This window comes from Phalangium opilio, unplaced genomic scaffold (genome assembly GCF_054372755.1).
Source record: "Phalangium opilio isolate 3A_F unplaced genomic scaffold, DU_Popi_V2 ptg000082l_1, whole genome shotgun sequence".
Taxonomy (NCBI): domain Eukaryota; kingdom Metazoa; phylum Arthropoda; class Arachnida; order Opiliones; family Phalangiidae; genus Phalangium; species Phalangium opilio.
Genome location: NW_028324189.1, coordinates 1,597,119 through 1,609,161, shown reverse-complemented (window position 1 = coordinate 1,609,161; position 12,043 = coordinate 1,597,119). Strand labels below are relative to the sequence as shown.

General features: G+C 36.6%; 2 protein-coding genes and 1 long non-coding RNA gene across 3 annotated transcripts; 2 read left to right on the top strand and 1 right to left on the bottom strand.

Annotated features, from left to right (window-relative positions):
- Nucleotides 1-194: 194 nt before the first annotated feature.
- Nucleotides 195-1,823, top strand: LOC149650780 (serine/threonine-protein kinase Nek7-like). Its single transcript, XM_089847387.1, has 8 exons — nt 195-495; nt 575-637; nt 697-807; nt 861-969; nt 1,030-1,137; nt 1,198-1,292; nt 1,363-1,476; nt 1,549-1,823. The coding sequence occupies exons 1-8, from the start codon at nt 319-321 to the stop codon at nt 1,666-1,668; spliced, it is 897 nt and encodes a 298-aa protein (XP_089703513.1). The 5' UTR covers nt 195-318; the 3' UTR covers nt 1,669-1,823.
- Nucleotides 1,824-2,261: 438 nt separating this feature from the next.
- LOC149650778 (frequenin-1-like) lies at nt 2,262-11,369 on the bottom strand. The gene is made up of 8 exons (XM_089847390.1): nt 11,065-11,369; nt 5,085-5,109; nt 4,981-5,029; nt 4,766-4,855; nt 4,411-4,489; nt 4,252-4,340; nt 4,105-4,179; nt 2,262-3,684 (listed from the first exon to the last, which is right to left on the bottom strand). Exons 1-8 carry the CDS (start codon nt 11,126-11,128, stop codon nt 3,592-3,594), a joined length of 564 nt encoding a protein of 187 aa, XP_089703516.1. The 5' UTR covers nt 11,129-11,369; the 3' UTR covers nt 2,262-3,591.
- On the top strand, nt 7,813-10,368 carry LOC149650779 (uncharacterized). The gene is made up of 3 exons (XR_016370958.1): nt 7,813-8,419; nt 8,633-8,998; nt 9,212-10,368. It is a non-coding gene; the product is annotated as an uncharacterized LOC149650779 (long non-coding RNA).
- Nucleotides 11,370-12,043: the final 674 nt, after the last annotated feature.

The window sequence follows — 12,043 nt, the reverse complement described above, 5'->3', positions numbered from 1 at the left end:
CCTCGGGACTAGTTTATTAATTGCAAATCTATAAGAGAACAAAGCCTGGGACCAGTCCGCAGACCAGTTTATTATTTCGGACCCTAGGGGGGTCACTGGTCCCAAGGACTAGTTTAAAAAATATCCTTATTTCCCAGACTGGTAGGTAAGGCCAACTAGGTTCAATAGAGTTGTGTGTGACTGTGTGTACAGGTTAAGGTTAAGTTGGTCGTATGGTAGGAAAGAAAACATCCATAGTCGTCTGCTACTTTAAGACAGGTGTTTTAAGTTTATTTCTGGGGCTTTTAACAGGTATATAACCGCGCCTAGGTAGAATTGATGGAAAAATATACCGCGGGAATTGAATGGGAAAGTCAAATGTCGCCCGGTAGAACCAAATATTCAAAGTTGGAAAATTTTAAGATTGAATCACGAATTGGAAAAGGTCAATTTAGTGTTGTTTACAAAACAAAATGCATTTTAGACAACAGTATAGTCGCTCTGAAGAAAGTACAGGTAATCGTTTTAAATGTTAATTATTAAGACTTTGCAATTAACTTTGGCCGAAGTGACGAAACTAAAATTTGAAAAATAGATTTTTGAAATGACTGACGCGAAAGCTAGACTAGATTGTATGATGGAAATTAATCTCCTGCAGGTATTTCTTAATGAAAATTAACTTAATTGCTTAAATATAATTATCATTACGTGTTGTAGCAATTGGATCACCCTAATGTTATAAAATACTTATCTTCATTCATAGAAGAAAATGAATTAAATATTATATTAGAATTAGCGGATGGTGGCGATCTTTTATCAATTATTAAGGTTTGTATTAATTAGACTTAATTTAAACTTATTTAAATGTATTCGGTTTAAAGAGTTTTAAGGATAAAAGAAATTTGATACCTGAAAATACCATTTGGCGATACTTTGTACAAATTTGCAGTGCATTGGAACATATGCATCTGAAACGAATTATGCATAGAGGTTGGCGTTAAGCCTAATTTGATAAATATAATAATTATTTAAAGCAATTAATTATTTAAGACATAAAACCCAGTAACGTTTTCTTAACTACTGATGGCACAGTTAAATTAGGAGACCTTGGATTGGGTAGATTTTTCTCCAGTAAAACCACAGCGGCTCATTCAATTGGTTAGATTCTTCATTAGGCTTAGTTTAATTAACAACCTAATTGTCTTTAATTAATATTAGTTGGTACACCTTATTACATGTCCCCCGAAAGAATTCACCAACATGGGTATAATTTTAAATCCGATATATGGTCATTGGGATGTTTGTTATACGAGGTATCGTACCATATTTTGACCAAGGCTTAAGTTCAAATTTTTGCCAAGGCTTACCTTCTTAAATTTAAAGATGGCGGCTTTACAATCCCCGTTTTTCGCTGACAAAACCAACCTGTACGCTTTATGCCGTAAAATAGAACAATGTAGCTACCCACCAATACCATCCGATCTATATTCTACCGAGGTATTATATAATATTTTGCGCGATAAGACCAACAAAGCTCATAAACTCAACGCAGCACAAATTCAATTTTAGCTCAACAACCTCGTTAACATGTGCATTAACTCTGACCCGAGTAAAAGACCAGACGCAACTTACGCTCACAATATTGCCAAAAAAATGATGGATAATTGCGGCGCAACATCCTCGCACTGAAAATAACTAAGCAATAAATAATATCATTCATTCTTTTTTTTTTTTTTTAGACGAAAACTTTTAATTGTATCTTTGAGAAAAATACGTTTACTAATTTTTGAAAAACTTTTGTACGTTGATTATTAATAAATATTTATACAAAAAACATGATAACATGATAATAGTGTGGTTTTTATAATATTAAATAAATATATCACGTTAATTACGTATTTTGTTTTTGTTTTTGGAAAGAGATTCTGTTGAATGAGAAATAGGCCTACTACGACGTCTTTTAGACCAAATTGATCTTATTATGGGGGTGAATTATATGATAAGTGACATCTTGGCACCTGAACACAAAATGTATCCTATCGTTAAGGTTTTTTATAACATACAATATATTCAATCGGAATAACCGTACTGGCAATTGAAAAAATGCCATACCAATTTATAAGAAGTAATAAAAAACACTTAGAAATATGAACAGTAACATTTGCCGCCGCGTCCGTGTCGTACTCGTGTTTGGTGGTCGCCTCTCTGTCAATTTTGATTTAAGAATTTTTTTCTTTGGTTTATTTTAAAGTGACATTTATTGTTTTATTTTGGAGGCTGTAATTTTTGGTGGACTTGAATTTTTATTTATTTCAGCTTAAGACGGCCACCAGGAGCGAAGAATTTACGCGTCATTGGCTTTGAGGGGCCCATAGTAGGTATGGGCGACGTGCGGTGCAGCTGGGATAAGGGGTTGCCTTTAAAAGGTTTTTCTTGTAACATTCTTTACCATCTTTTTGTTGCCTTAACTAAATTTCCCGACTTTCCAGATTTTCCCTAATTACTTTCTAAAATCATTTATTTCCCTGACTAATTTTAATTAATTTCTACCTTTAATTATACATAGAAAAGTCTGAATGTTCAGGTTTAAAATTATTAGTACCATGAACTTTATTAGTTCATGCTAGTATATTTTTAGAGGCATATTTTAAAAGGCCAAATGGTTTGTGATACGTATTAGCAAAAGCTCATAGTTAAAAACAAAAAGTGTACTTCGTTCACAGTTCCCAGCCTTTGGCTGTAGAAAACATGTAAATTTAGAAGGAAACGACCCTCCTCTCAACCTCTACACGAACCAATCGATCCAAACGTTTTGAGCTAACATCTTTTGAACTACTTTATGATCCTATTCACTCATATTCACTGTGCGACGTTCGTAAAGGTAATCATACGCAGAGGGGGTCGACACTAGTCTAAGAGGTAAATCGGGTTTCTCATATTACGCGGTGCGAACAAGCGTTAATGAAGTACACTTTTGGTTTTTATCTATAAACCTTTGGTATAAAGGACTCAACGTCAAGATGAGTTTAAAATGGGTGAAAAATTACATTCAAACTCGAATTTAAAATTTTTAAAATGTTAATTACGTAACAATTAAACATCCAAACGAATTATTACAACACATGATCAGACTAAAGATTTAAAAGTTATATTTGAAGGATTGTAGCTTTCTTACCATATCAAGGTGTTAACCTTTATCGTTTAAACTCTGACCTCTCGTGACCTCAAAAATTTTAAAAATGATAGAAGAGGTCTTTTCACACCCATGAACATGGCTTAACATTTAAATCGAAACGATTCCAAAAAAACCTTCCTAGTTTTGGAAAAAAAGCTTGGAAATTTTATGTATGAATACTAATTAAGGTGTAATAATAATTAGGAGGAACATTTCGTTAATTACACCGACTGAGGAGATTAATTTATCCCCCAGACATCTATAATTAAGAACATCCATGGCGTCGGTGAGCACTTTGATCGTTCCGTTTTGAAAACACAACGGGGTTTGATTGTAATTTATTAATTATCCTCGACGAATGTTTATTGACATTCTCGAGACGAAAGCCGCTTATCGTGTCACGTGATATAAATAGGATATGTTGTTGTCACGTGGGATTAAGGTGCGTGTAAAGTCAAAGCTTGTACAATTTTAGGATCGTATTTCGAACCTTCTTTAAATTCTTCTAATGACAATTTGTTGTCTTGATTCTAACAACAGAAAGAACAATATTTTTCCTTAACAAAAGTTGGCCAGTGATTTACTTCAACTAAGGGACTTCGGAAAGGGAATATATGTAAAGTGAAAATTGTAAGCTATTTAGCATATTTTGAAAAGCTCTCGCTTTCGAAAGGGTTTTTTTCTTTTTCCCCCTTTTCTAAATGGCCTAACACTCTTTACACGTCAACTTTTCACGGCTTTTAAGTCCCTCCTGAATAGCAATCGACGAAATGAAAGATACAACGAACTCTCTTCAAAACGCTAGACTCAGAGTTTACATCTCCGTTGTCATGGAAACGGCACGTGCCCCTAAAACCCGCCAAAACGTTTTCCCACCGCTTTTCTCATAGATTTTACAGAAACCTCCGAATATTCCCCAATGGAAACGCATAGATATCAAAAATACTTACTTTATCTAGCTGCTCAAAAATCCTATCGACTCTTTGCCTGGGAGAATCCTCATCTTGACCTTTGGCTAGTTCTCCCTGCGGATAAGAAATAATTCACGATTGGCTTAGATGAGTTAGAAGTATTTAAAAACAATTGCGAGTACTTACAAGCATTTGATAAATAGCTTCGACAATGCTGTACATTTCTTCCCTCGTTATATAACCGTCGTTATCGACGTCGTATAATTTAAAAGCCCCTATACGTAATTTATGGGTTAATTGAAATTAAATTAATTAATTAACTAATAAGAAATTGAGTGAACTTACAAACTAGCTTTTCTTCTAAACTTCCCCTGGAAGTGACTGATAAGGCTCGGATGAACTCTTCGAATTCAATCGCCCCGTCCTGAGTGTTAATTGCAATTAATGTATCGAGGAGCTTGATCGAGTATCGATACGTGTTCTCGTACCGATAATCGATTTTCTATTGCTACTAATCGAAACGATTACCGAGTATTTGTATTAATTTTCGAAAACTATCGATAAATAATCTATAAATTATTAAAAAGTTTGCTAAGCTTAAATACGATAATCGGTTTTAACAAACTTTAGATACTCGGTAATCGAAGAATCGATATTAAAAGAAAGCACCATTACACCGAAACTGATAAGACCAATTTACCTTATTTTCATCGAAAACCCTAAAAACTAGTGAGGCAAATTTGGAAGGATCTCCTTGGGGGAAAAACTGCTTGTATATTCGTAAAAATCCCTGGATGAAACCAGAGATGTGTTAATTAAAAAAATTAAAACGGAGAAGACAGGTTTGACAGCGAGTAGGGTATATGACATCGCGCGCGAGGAATGCTTTAACAAGTTTCAATAACTTCATCTTACTTCCTCGGTTAATTGACCATTCGGACAGTCCTTCAAAAATCCTTTGTACCTACGAAGTATCTGGTAAATGCATCAATTCCAGAGATATTTATTTTTAAACTTACCAGTTTTTAACTTCTTTTTCTGAAACTACGTAATAAAAAAAAATTAATTAAATAAAATGGTCAATTCCGAATGACCATGCATAATTGGGTGCAGGCTGATAAGGTCAATCAATGGATCGCGACTGCTTGTGCCCGAAACTTAATCCAGGTCATAAATGTAATAAATTGAGGATTATTTTTTATAGCAGCAGTTGTTTTTCATTGGCGAGTATAGTTTCCTCCTAAGCACCTTTAATTCCTTCTTATTTTCATTGGTTCACGAAGGTACACCTCTTGTCTATAGAAGGGCCAAACCTTTTTATACCAAATCCCTAACGTAATGCCGACGGCCGTTCCCGGGGGGTACCTTAATTCACTAAAGAGATTGCGGAAAAGAGATAAAACTCCGTATATAAGGGATGAAGAAGCTCAAGAGGAGTCTCTCGCGCTCGCGGGGAAGATGGAGAGGGAGAGAGCTCGAGACCTGGAGCAATTGTTGGCCTTGTTCTCGTGTGCAGGGAGGGCTTTAGTAAAGCCTTCCTGACAACCAACACAAAGGGTGTTTTCAAAAGCTGTAAAATATCAAATAATATAAAGGCTTTCTCGCGCTGTGATGCGATGAAAAAAATAAAACGAAATTTATAGGCTTATGTAAAGGTTCAATATTTAATTTATACAGGGTGTGTTTATGAAAGGAGTGTCAGAAATTAAGGTGGATAATGTTCTTTCTGTCGTAATTTTGACGTCCGAGTCACCGTTTACGAGACATCATTTCATGACAAGCTCCTGTTTGTAACCAGAGACAAACTTATGGAGCCTCTCTTATGAACTTATGATACTAGGCTTTGAAAAAGGACCGAGTTCACAACATCGCAATCAAGTTAAATATTTATAGACAGCTTTTCTCTACTTCATCCATACTCTAGGAGTATCTGGATTAAAATTTGTAATTAGGCTTAGGCAACCGTTACGCTGGCTTTAAAACCGTGCTGTCTTATTTCATAGCTTATCCTAGCTTCAACGAAGAGATCGATGCCATTATCACTTGTCTCTAAGTCAATATTAGCTCGATCATAAGTTTATAAGATACGTTCCATAAGTATGACGCTACATATACTTCGTAAAGCTAGATTTACAGCTCGAACTAGTTCGAGAACGACGAAAGCGAGAATTGAAGTCCTACACTCGGTGGGTAATTTTGCAGTCCATTTTCCTATTTGCTCTGTACTAAGCCTTTGACAGCGCCTCACCAGGCGTCGCTTTACCTCGAATCTATGGCCTATACGTCACTTCATGAAAAGCTCCAGTTTCTAAGTTACCAGTGACAAACTTATGGTGAACATATCTTATGAACTTATGGCTAGATGAATAATTTATAGTGACCGAAGGGCTTCCCAAGAACGGAAATGCATGGGAAAAGTACATATTATATCCGGCCATAGTGACCTCATGCACTCGGAAAGTCCACATAAAGGTGAAAAGACGTAATAACATTTTGGTATTGACGAATTTACGATACAGGTTTTTAGAGCGTTTTTTAAACAAATGTTAATGTTATACGAGCGTATCATCGTAAACTAGTTTATTTTTAGATCAGAAAAAGCTTTTTCGTATCTAAACAAATTGCGTATTTATAGGTAATTTATCCAAAGAAATTCAACGGAACAGAAATAGAAGAAGAAGCCCTGCAAGCCTACAAGACCATGCATCTTATTCAATTTGCTGATTGCAGTATAGTAAAACTCCCTTCTGTGTAATTTTGTGACGTATTAGAGAATAAAACATGACCTTCTTAACACCTTACGTTGGAAGGTCATAACTCTAATTTTATACCAGATTGATAAGGAAACCCTTTGATACTTAATACTTGGGGTTAAAACAACCTGGACTCGAGTATAGGCGTCGAGTTCCACGGGTTTTTTCGCGCCTTATCAGAATCGAGTTTCAGGCGGGAACTCGTTGATGAATAAACTTCAAAGAAAGACTATCTTCTTTTCGTCTGTCCATGTAACATGTTGAACTATTTACTTCTGGTATTAACCATGTGAATATCTTATTAACCAAAAATATTCTTCTTCGACAAGCACGTTTATCCACAGGCTACTTATCTGCATAATAAACGTGCTTGTATAAATGTCTCGTCTATTTTTCACGACAACTGAATATTAATTAAGGCGCTTCGGATTTCGTTGGTGAAAGACCTCGCTTTATGTCGGTCATATCAAAGAGAACGTGGAAAGTGTTCGAAACGAAATTTAAACCCCCCCCCCCTTGAAACAAAAATTCTAATAATTAATTGACAGAGAGGATTTGGGGAGGAAATTGTAGGTGCATCGACCAGGGTTGAAATCGCTCCTGTCCTGGGCTGGGATCATTAACTGCCAGAAAAATGATAGTTCCGAATATATCATGTCAAATGATGTCATTTATCGTCATTCGACACTGTTTAAAGCTATGGGCGCGCGTCATTGTGACTTGACATACCCTGCACCCACGATACAACTTGTTTGAACGACGCTGTCGTACTATAAATTCCTTCGTGTATTGGGGTCTTTGAGTCATATTTTAAAAAAAAGAGAGAGCCGGGCGTTTTGTCAACTTGAAAACAGGATATTAAAAGGGAGAAACTATTCGGAATCTTGGGAAGTTATTGATCGATAAGAAGAGGGTATTAATAATGGAAGGTTTAGGGTATACCAATGGAACGGGGCGGTGTCTGTCTATCTCTCTCTCTCGCGTGATATATTTAACGAGCGCCAAGCACTCGATCACTCACGCCCCGTTTATCACAAATTAAGAACGTACCGCGCTCATAGCAGACCCCAAGGAATTCGAGCGGGAAATTGTTATCACTTCATTTCATTAGGGACGAAGCAATTATAGTTCTTAGGGCTACAATTTAACCATCGTCACCCAGATTCATATCTAAAATCATGACTTTTTCAGCCTTTCCCTGATTCTTTCCTGTAATTTTCCATGAGCTTATCAGCTTTTTCCTGCTTATTTCCTATAACTTTCCATGACCTTATCAGCTTTTCCCTGCTTATTTCCTATAATTTTCCATGACTTTTCAGGTTTTCCCTGAGTATTTCCTATAAATTTCCATGACCTTTTCAGGTTTTCCCTGACTATTTCCTGTAATTTTGTATGACCTTATCAGGTTTTCCCTGATTGGGTCCTGTAATTTTCCATAACCTTTTTCAGGTCAAAGGCTATTAATTTCATAGCCCAAAAAGCTATAGTTTCCAACTTGTTATTTTTTTTTATAAACAAGTCAACGTTTAATTTAATTTGGAAATTATGTTTTAAAAATTCACTGGATAACTAACATTCAACGTTGCAAATAAACCACCCAAGTAAGTTTCTCCGATAAAATAAAATTCCCTGACTTTTAAAAAGGGTTTTCCCTGACCCGAGGTTAACCCTGATTAGTGTAGACAGACTCAAAGTAAGCGAGACATTCCTGTCAATATTAATGTATCTCATGTTTTCCAGAGTTGAGGAGTGCATAGGCTTATCTATCGACGGAGCAGGGAGGCCATATTTTATAGTTAAACATTCTATTTCAGAGTTGTGTTACATATTCTGTCAAGGGATTTTTGGTAAAAGGCGTAAAGCACGGGCCCGGACGCGGATCGATTCGAGCAAAGCGTACAAAAGAGAATCTGTGAAGTATAAAGGCCTTTCCACACGACGCGTTTCGCTGCGCTTGATGGTCGTTTTGCGGAGTTAAACTCATCTACACGCGTCATGTGACATGTTTTTTGACTACGCGAGTGACGGTTCCGAATTTGTTTTCCCGTTGGTAGCGTAAATAGACGCGTGAATTTGGGGCTCGCCTAGCGTCGATGCGTGTCTTCACGTGATGAGCGCGTAATCGATGACTCATATTATGAAAACATTAGGATGTTAGGTCCGCTTTCATAGGCATAAATGTACGTTTAAAAGTAAAACATCTTTCATTTACTGCGTTTAAAAAATGTATAGAGCTATTTCAGTGGGGGAAAAATTTCGTCTGCTACGAAAATTGGGCCTGCCTTTGAGTGTAGAGGGCGGCCATTTTGTGAGGGTTTCTCTATGGGCAAATAGCATTGGTGACGTAGCCATTACCCCCTCTGAAATAGCTCTATACGTTCTTATCGAGGTAGATGGGAACCGGGTGGATGATCAAAGTGGACGAAAAGTTGATCGTTACTTCATTCGCGACCTCTCATGCAGTCATGATTCTGACCCTATACATACTCTGGAACCCATTTTACTGCACGTGAAGTAGAGTTAAGCTCACGTACGGTAGCCCGCGTGAAATCAAGCTAGGCAAAACAAGGGAAATTTATCTACGCATCGTGTGAACCAGGCTACGCACACCAGTTGCTGCCTGACCGTATCTCTATTCACTGACGACGTCGAAACTAACTTTCTACGTGTCGCTTCATCACTTCAACCCTAAAATGATACACATATAGTGCAGCTTCAGAAGCTTTGAGCATGAACTTGTCGACTAAAGTCCTCAAGCGCAGGAGGACATTTTTTAATCTATAGTAAAATATAACGTCCAACGTGATGAAGGGACGCAACCAGTTCGGTTTGTTTTTGGGCCTGGGGAAATCATAAAAGACTGGCTATACTCTTTTTCATGGGCCATAAGGTTCAAGGCCCTGCTGGCCCAAGATGACCAGCAGTCCTCGAGCGAGGCATGGGTTTTCTCCGAGTAGATAACGGAAATCATTCACGCGAAATAACCCTTAACCCAATATACCACCAGCTGCTTACCTATCTGTACATCCGAAAGAAGTACGTAACATAAAGTACAAATTAATATCCGGAGTTTTACTAAGAAGTACCTTTAAAGGTTAAAACTTATTAAATACGTCACAGGCACCACGTGACACCAAGATACAAAGACTCCGTTTGGAGTATGACTGGACACCTAGTCCCTGGTTTTCGCGAGATTGTAGGGCTATTTAGTTTTCAAGATAAAACGAACTATAAGTTTCTTTGAACCACGCCTCTCGTCGGTCACGATCGAGCCTCTGACGTATTTAAAATATTTATACCCTCCCGTTGATGCCTTATTTACTGTCCCTTTTAATTTTCATCCTTATCAATATTTGTTTTCATATTACAGTCAGTGCAAATACATTTGTAGCATATACAGTGTCCCTTGTGGCAAACAAAATTGAGATTACATTTTTGACTCAAAATTGATTTCCCAAAGAACATCCCCCTTAATTTATGCATGCAGACTTATCAGAAACACCCTGTATATAAAAAGAAAGCAAATAAAAGAGAGATTTCTAAACCGAAATTGATTCACTACAGCAGCTTATAAACTTCTAAGTCAATATAGAACTAATACCACTCTGCGCCTATCTCGGTAAATCCAACTTACTCCGTCCACACTATAGCTCTCCAACAAATCTCTCTTGATAATTCCCCGAAACGGATTAGGAGTGTATCTAAGAGATGATGACCGGTCATTACACGCTACTGAATCAAGGTATATACGGATACAAACAGTCCATTGGAGAACTAATATTTTTTACAGATCGTAGTTGCTGCGTATGTGATTAAATCCTTGCCAAAAGCGTACCAAAGTTCTTAAGAAACTCATATAAATTGTTTAAATTAAAAAACCGACCACGCCATTTTTATCCTTGCATAACGTAATGTAAACAATTCTACAGGATGTCTCTGAAAGATCTGTCAGAAATTAAGGGGGATGTTCTTTTCGGCGATTTGTAACTTCTTTCTCCATTTTGTTCGAATTAAGGGACACTGTTTTCAAGTTAAGATTGATTATAGTATTTTATGGACGACCCCTTAAATTTAATTAAGAAAGTGGAAAGTGAAAAACAATTATTTATAATTTATTTAAGGGTACATCCGTAAAATACCCCAATCATTTCTTGAAAACAGCTAGTGTTTACTATTATTATTATTATATCTTGTTTCCATTGAAGTGACCTTTAGCCTTTAAAATAACTCGTACTATAATACTCACAATACGTTTCCTCCGTTAACTTAGACACCGTTTCGGGCTTTAACTTGCTATTCTTTTTTCCCATGATCACTGTGAATTTTGTACGCCTATCAAGTCCGTGTCCAACGTTTTGTAACTTCAACTTCTCCCGAAACCTAGCTAATTATTAGTCCTCCTTCGTTGGAAAATATTCATGGATGTCTGTCTAATACGTAACGCCAATGGACCAAAAATAAAACGTATAAACGATAGCCGTTGATAGATCGAACCACTTAAAACAGGAAAAGGGGGGTGGCGGTAAAAAAAACCAACCAACGTACTCTATTTAAAATAACACTTGTTAACCGGTGTTGTTTTTGGAGCGATGAATACGCGCCAGATCACTTCGACTGTTGAGTTTACACTGTCCTCCTCTTGGTTGGACCGTGAGGACTCCTGAAGAGGAGGGAACCACGGATTCGAAACCAGCGCCGCCGCTCGAACACATATCCAACCATAGGACATACCATCATCGATTAAATGAATACCGAAACAACGCAACAAGCTATTTAAATCTTCCTTTTTCATATACTCTTAATATTATTAACAAAACTCATAAAATATCAATCAAAATCCTGTTACACTCGACTCTGCATCCAAAGTCTAACCCCACGCTGTTATAATAGAACTTTAGTGTCAACCAACATCAGCCATAATATAGTAAATTTAAATATTTAAAATATTTAAAAAAATTACCAGTTACACTTGACTCTAAACTCAAGCCTAAAAACTGTTAATTTTCAATAGAATATTATATTCAAGAAACATTGTTCAAAAGTACGGAAGAAGCCAGTGTTTAAAGTATTATTTCTGATTATTTTCTACATTTCCCGTTTCACTTGTCTCTAAATCGAAAGCCTAAAATCTTATTTTTAGATAGGGTTTTACAGTCAAGTGATATATGTCATACGTATAGTAGGGTTTCATGAAAACATGAATACACGAGACAAAAAGAGAAAAA

Excerpts from the sequence above, each read along its gene's own strand:
- LOC149650780 (XM_089847387.1), top strand. The coding sequence starts at position 319 with ATGGAAAAATATACCGCGGGAATTGAATGGGAAAGTCAAATGTCGCCC. Across the intron at positions 496-574 it reads TCGCTCTGAAGAAAGTACAG|ATTTTTGAAATGACTGACGC; the intron begins GTAATCGTTTTA and ends TTTGAAAAATAG. Across the intron at positions 970-1,029 it reads GAAACGAATTATGCATAGAG|ACATAAAACCCAGTAACGTT; the intron begins GTTGGCGTTAAG and ends TAATTATTTAAG.
- LOC149650778 (XM_089847390.1), bottom strand. The coding sequence starts at position 11,128 with ATGGGAAAAAAGAATAGCAAGTTAAAGCCCGAAACGGTGTCTAAGTTA. Across the intron at positions 4,856-4,980 it reads ATGGTCAATTAACCGAGGAA|GGATTTTTACGAATATACAA; the intron begins GTAAGATGAAGT and ends GGTTTCATCCAG. Across the intron at positions 4,180-4,251 it reads AAGCTATTTATCAAATGCTT|GGAGAACTAGCCAAAGGTCA; the intron begins GTAAGTACTCGC and ends TCTTATCCGCAG.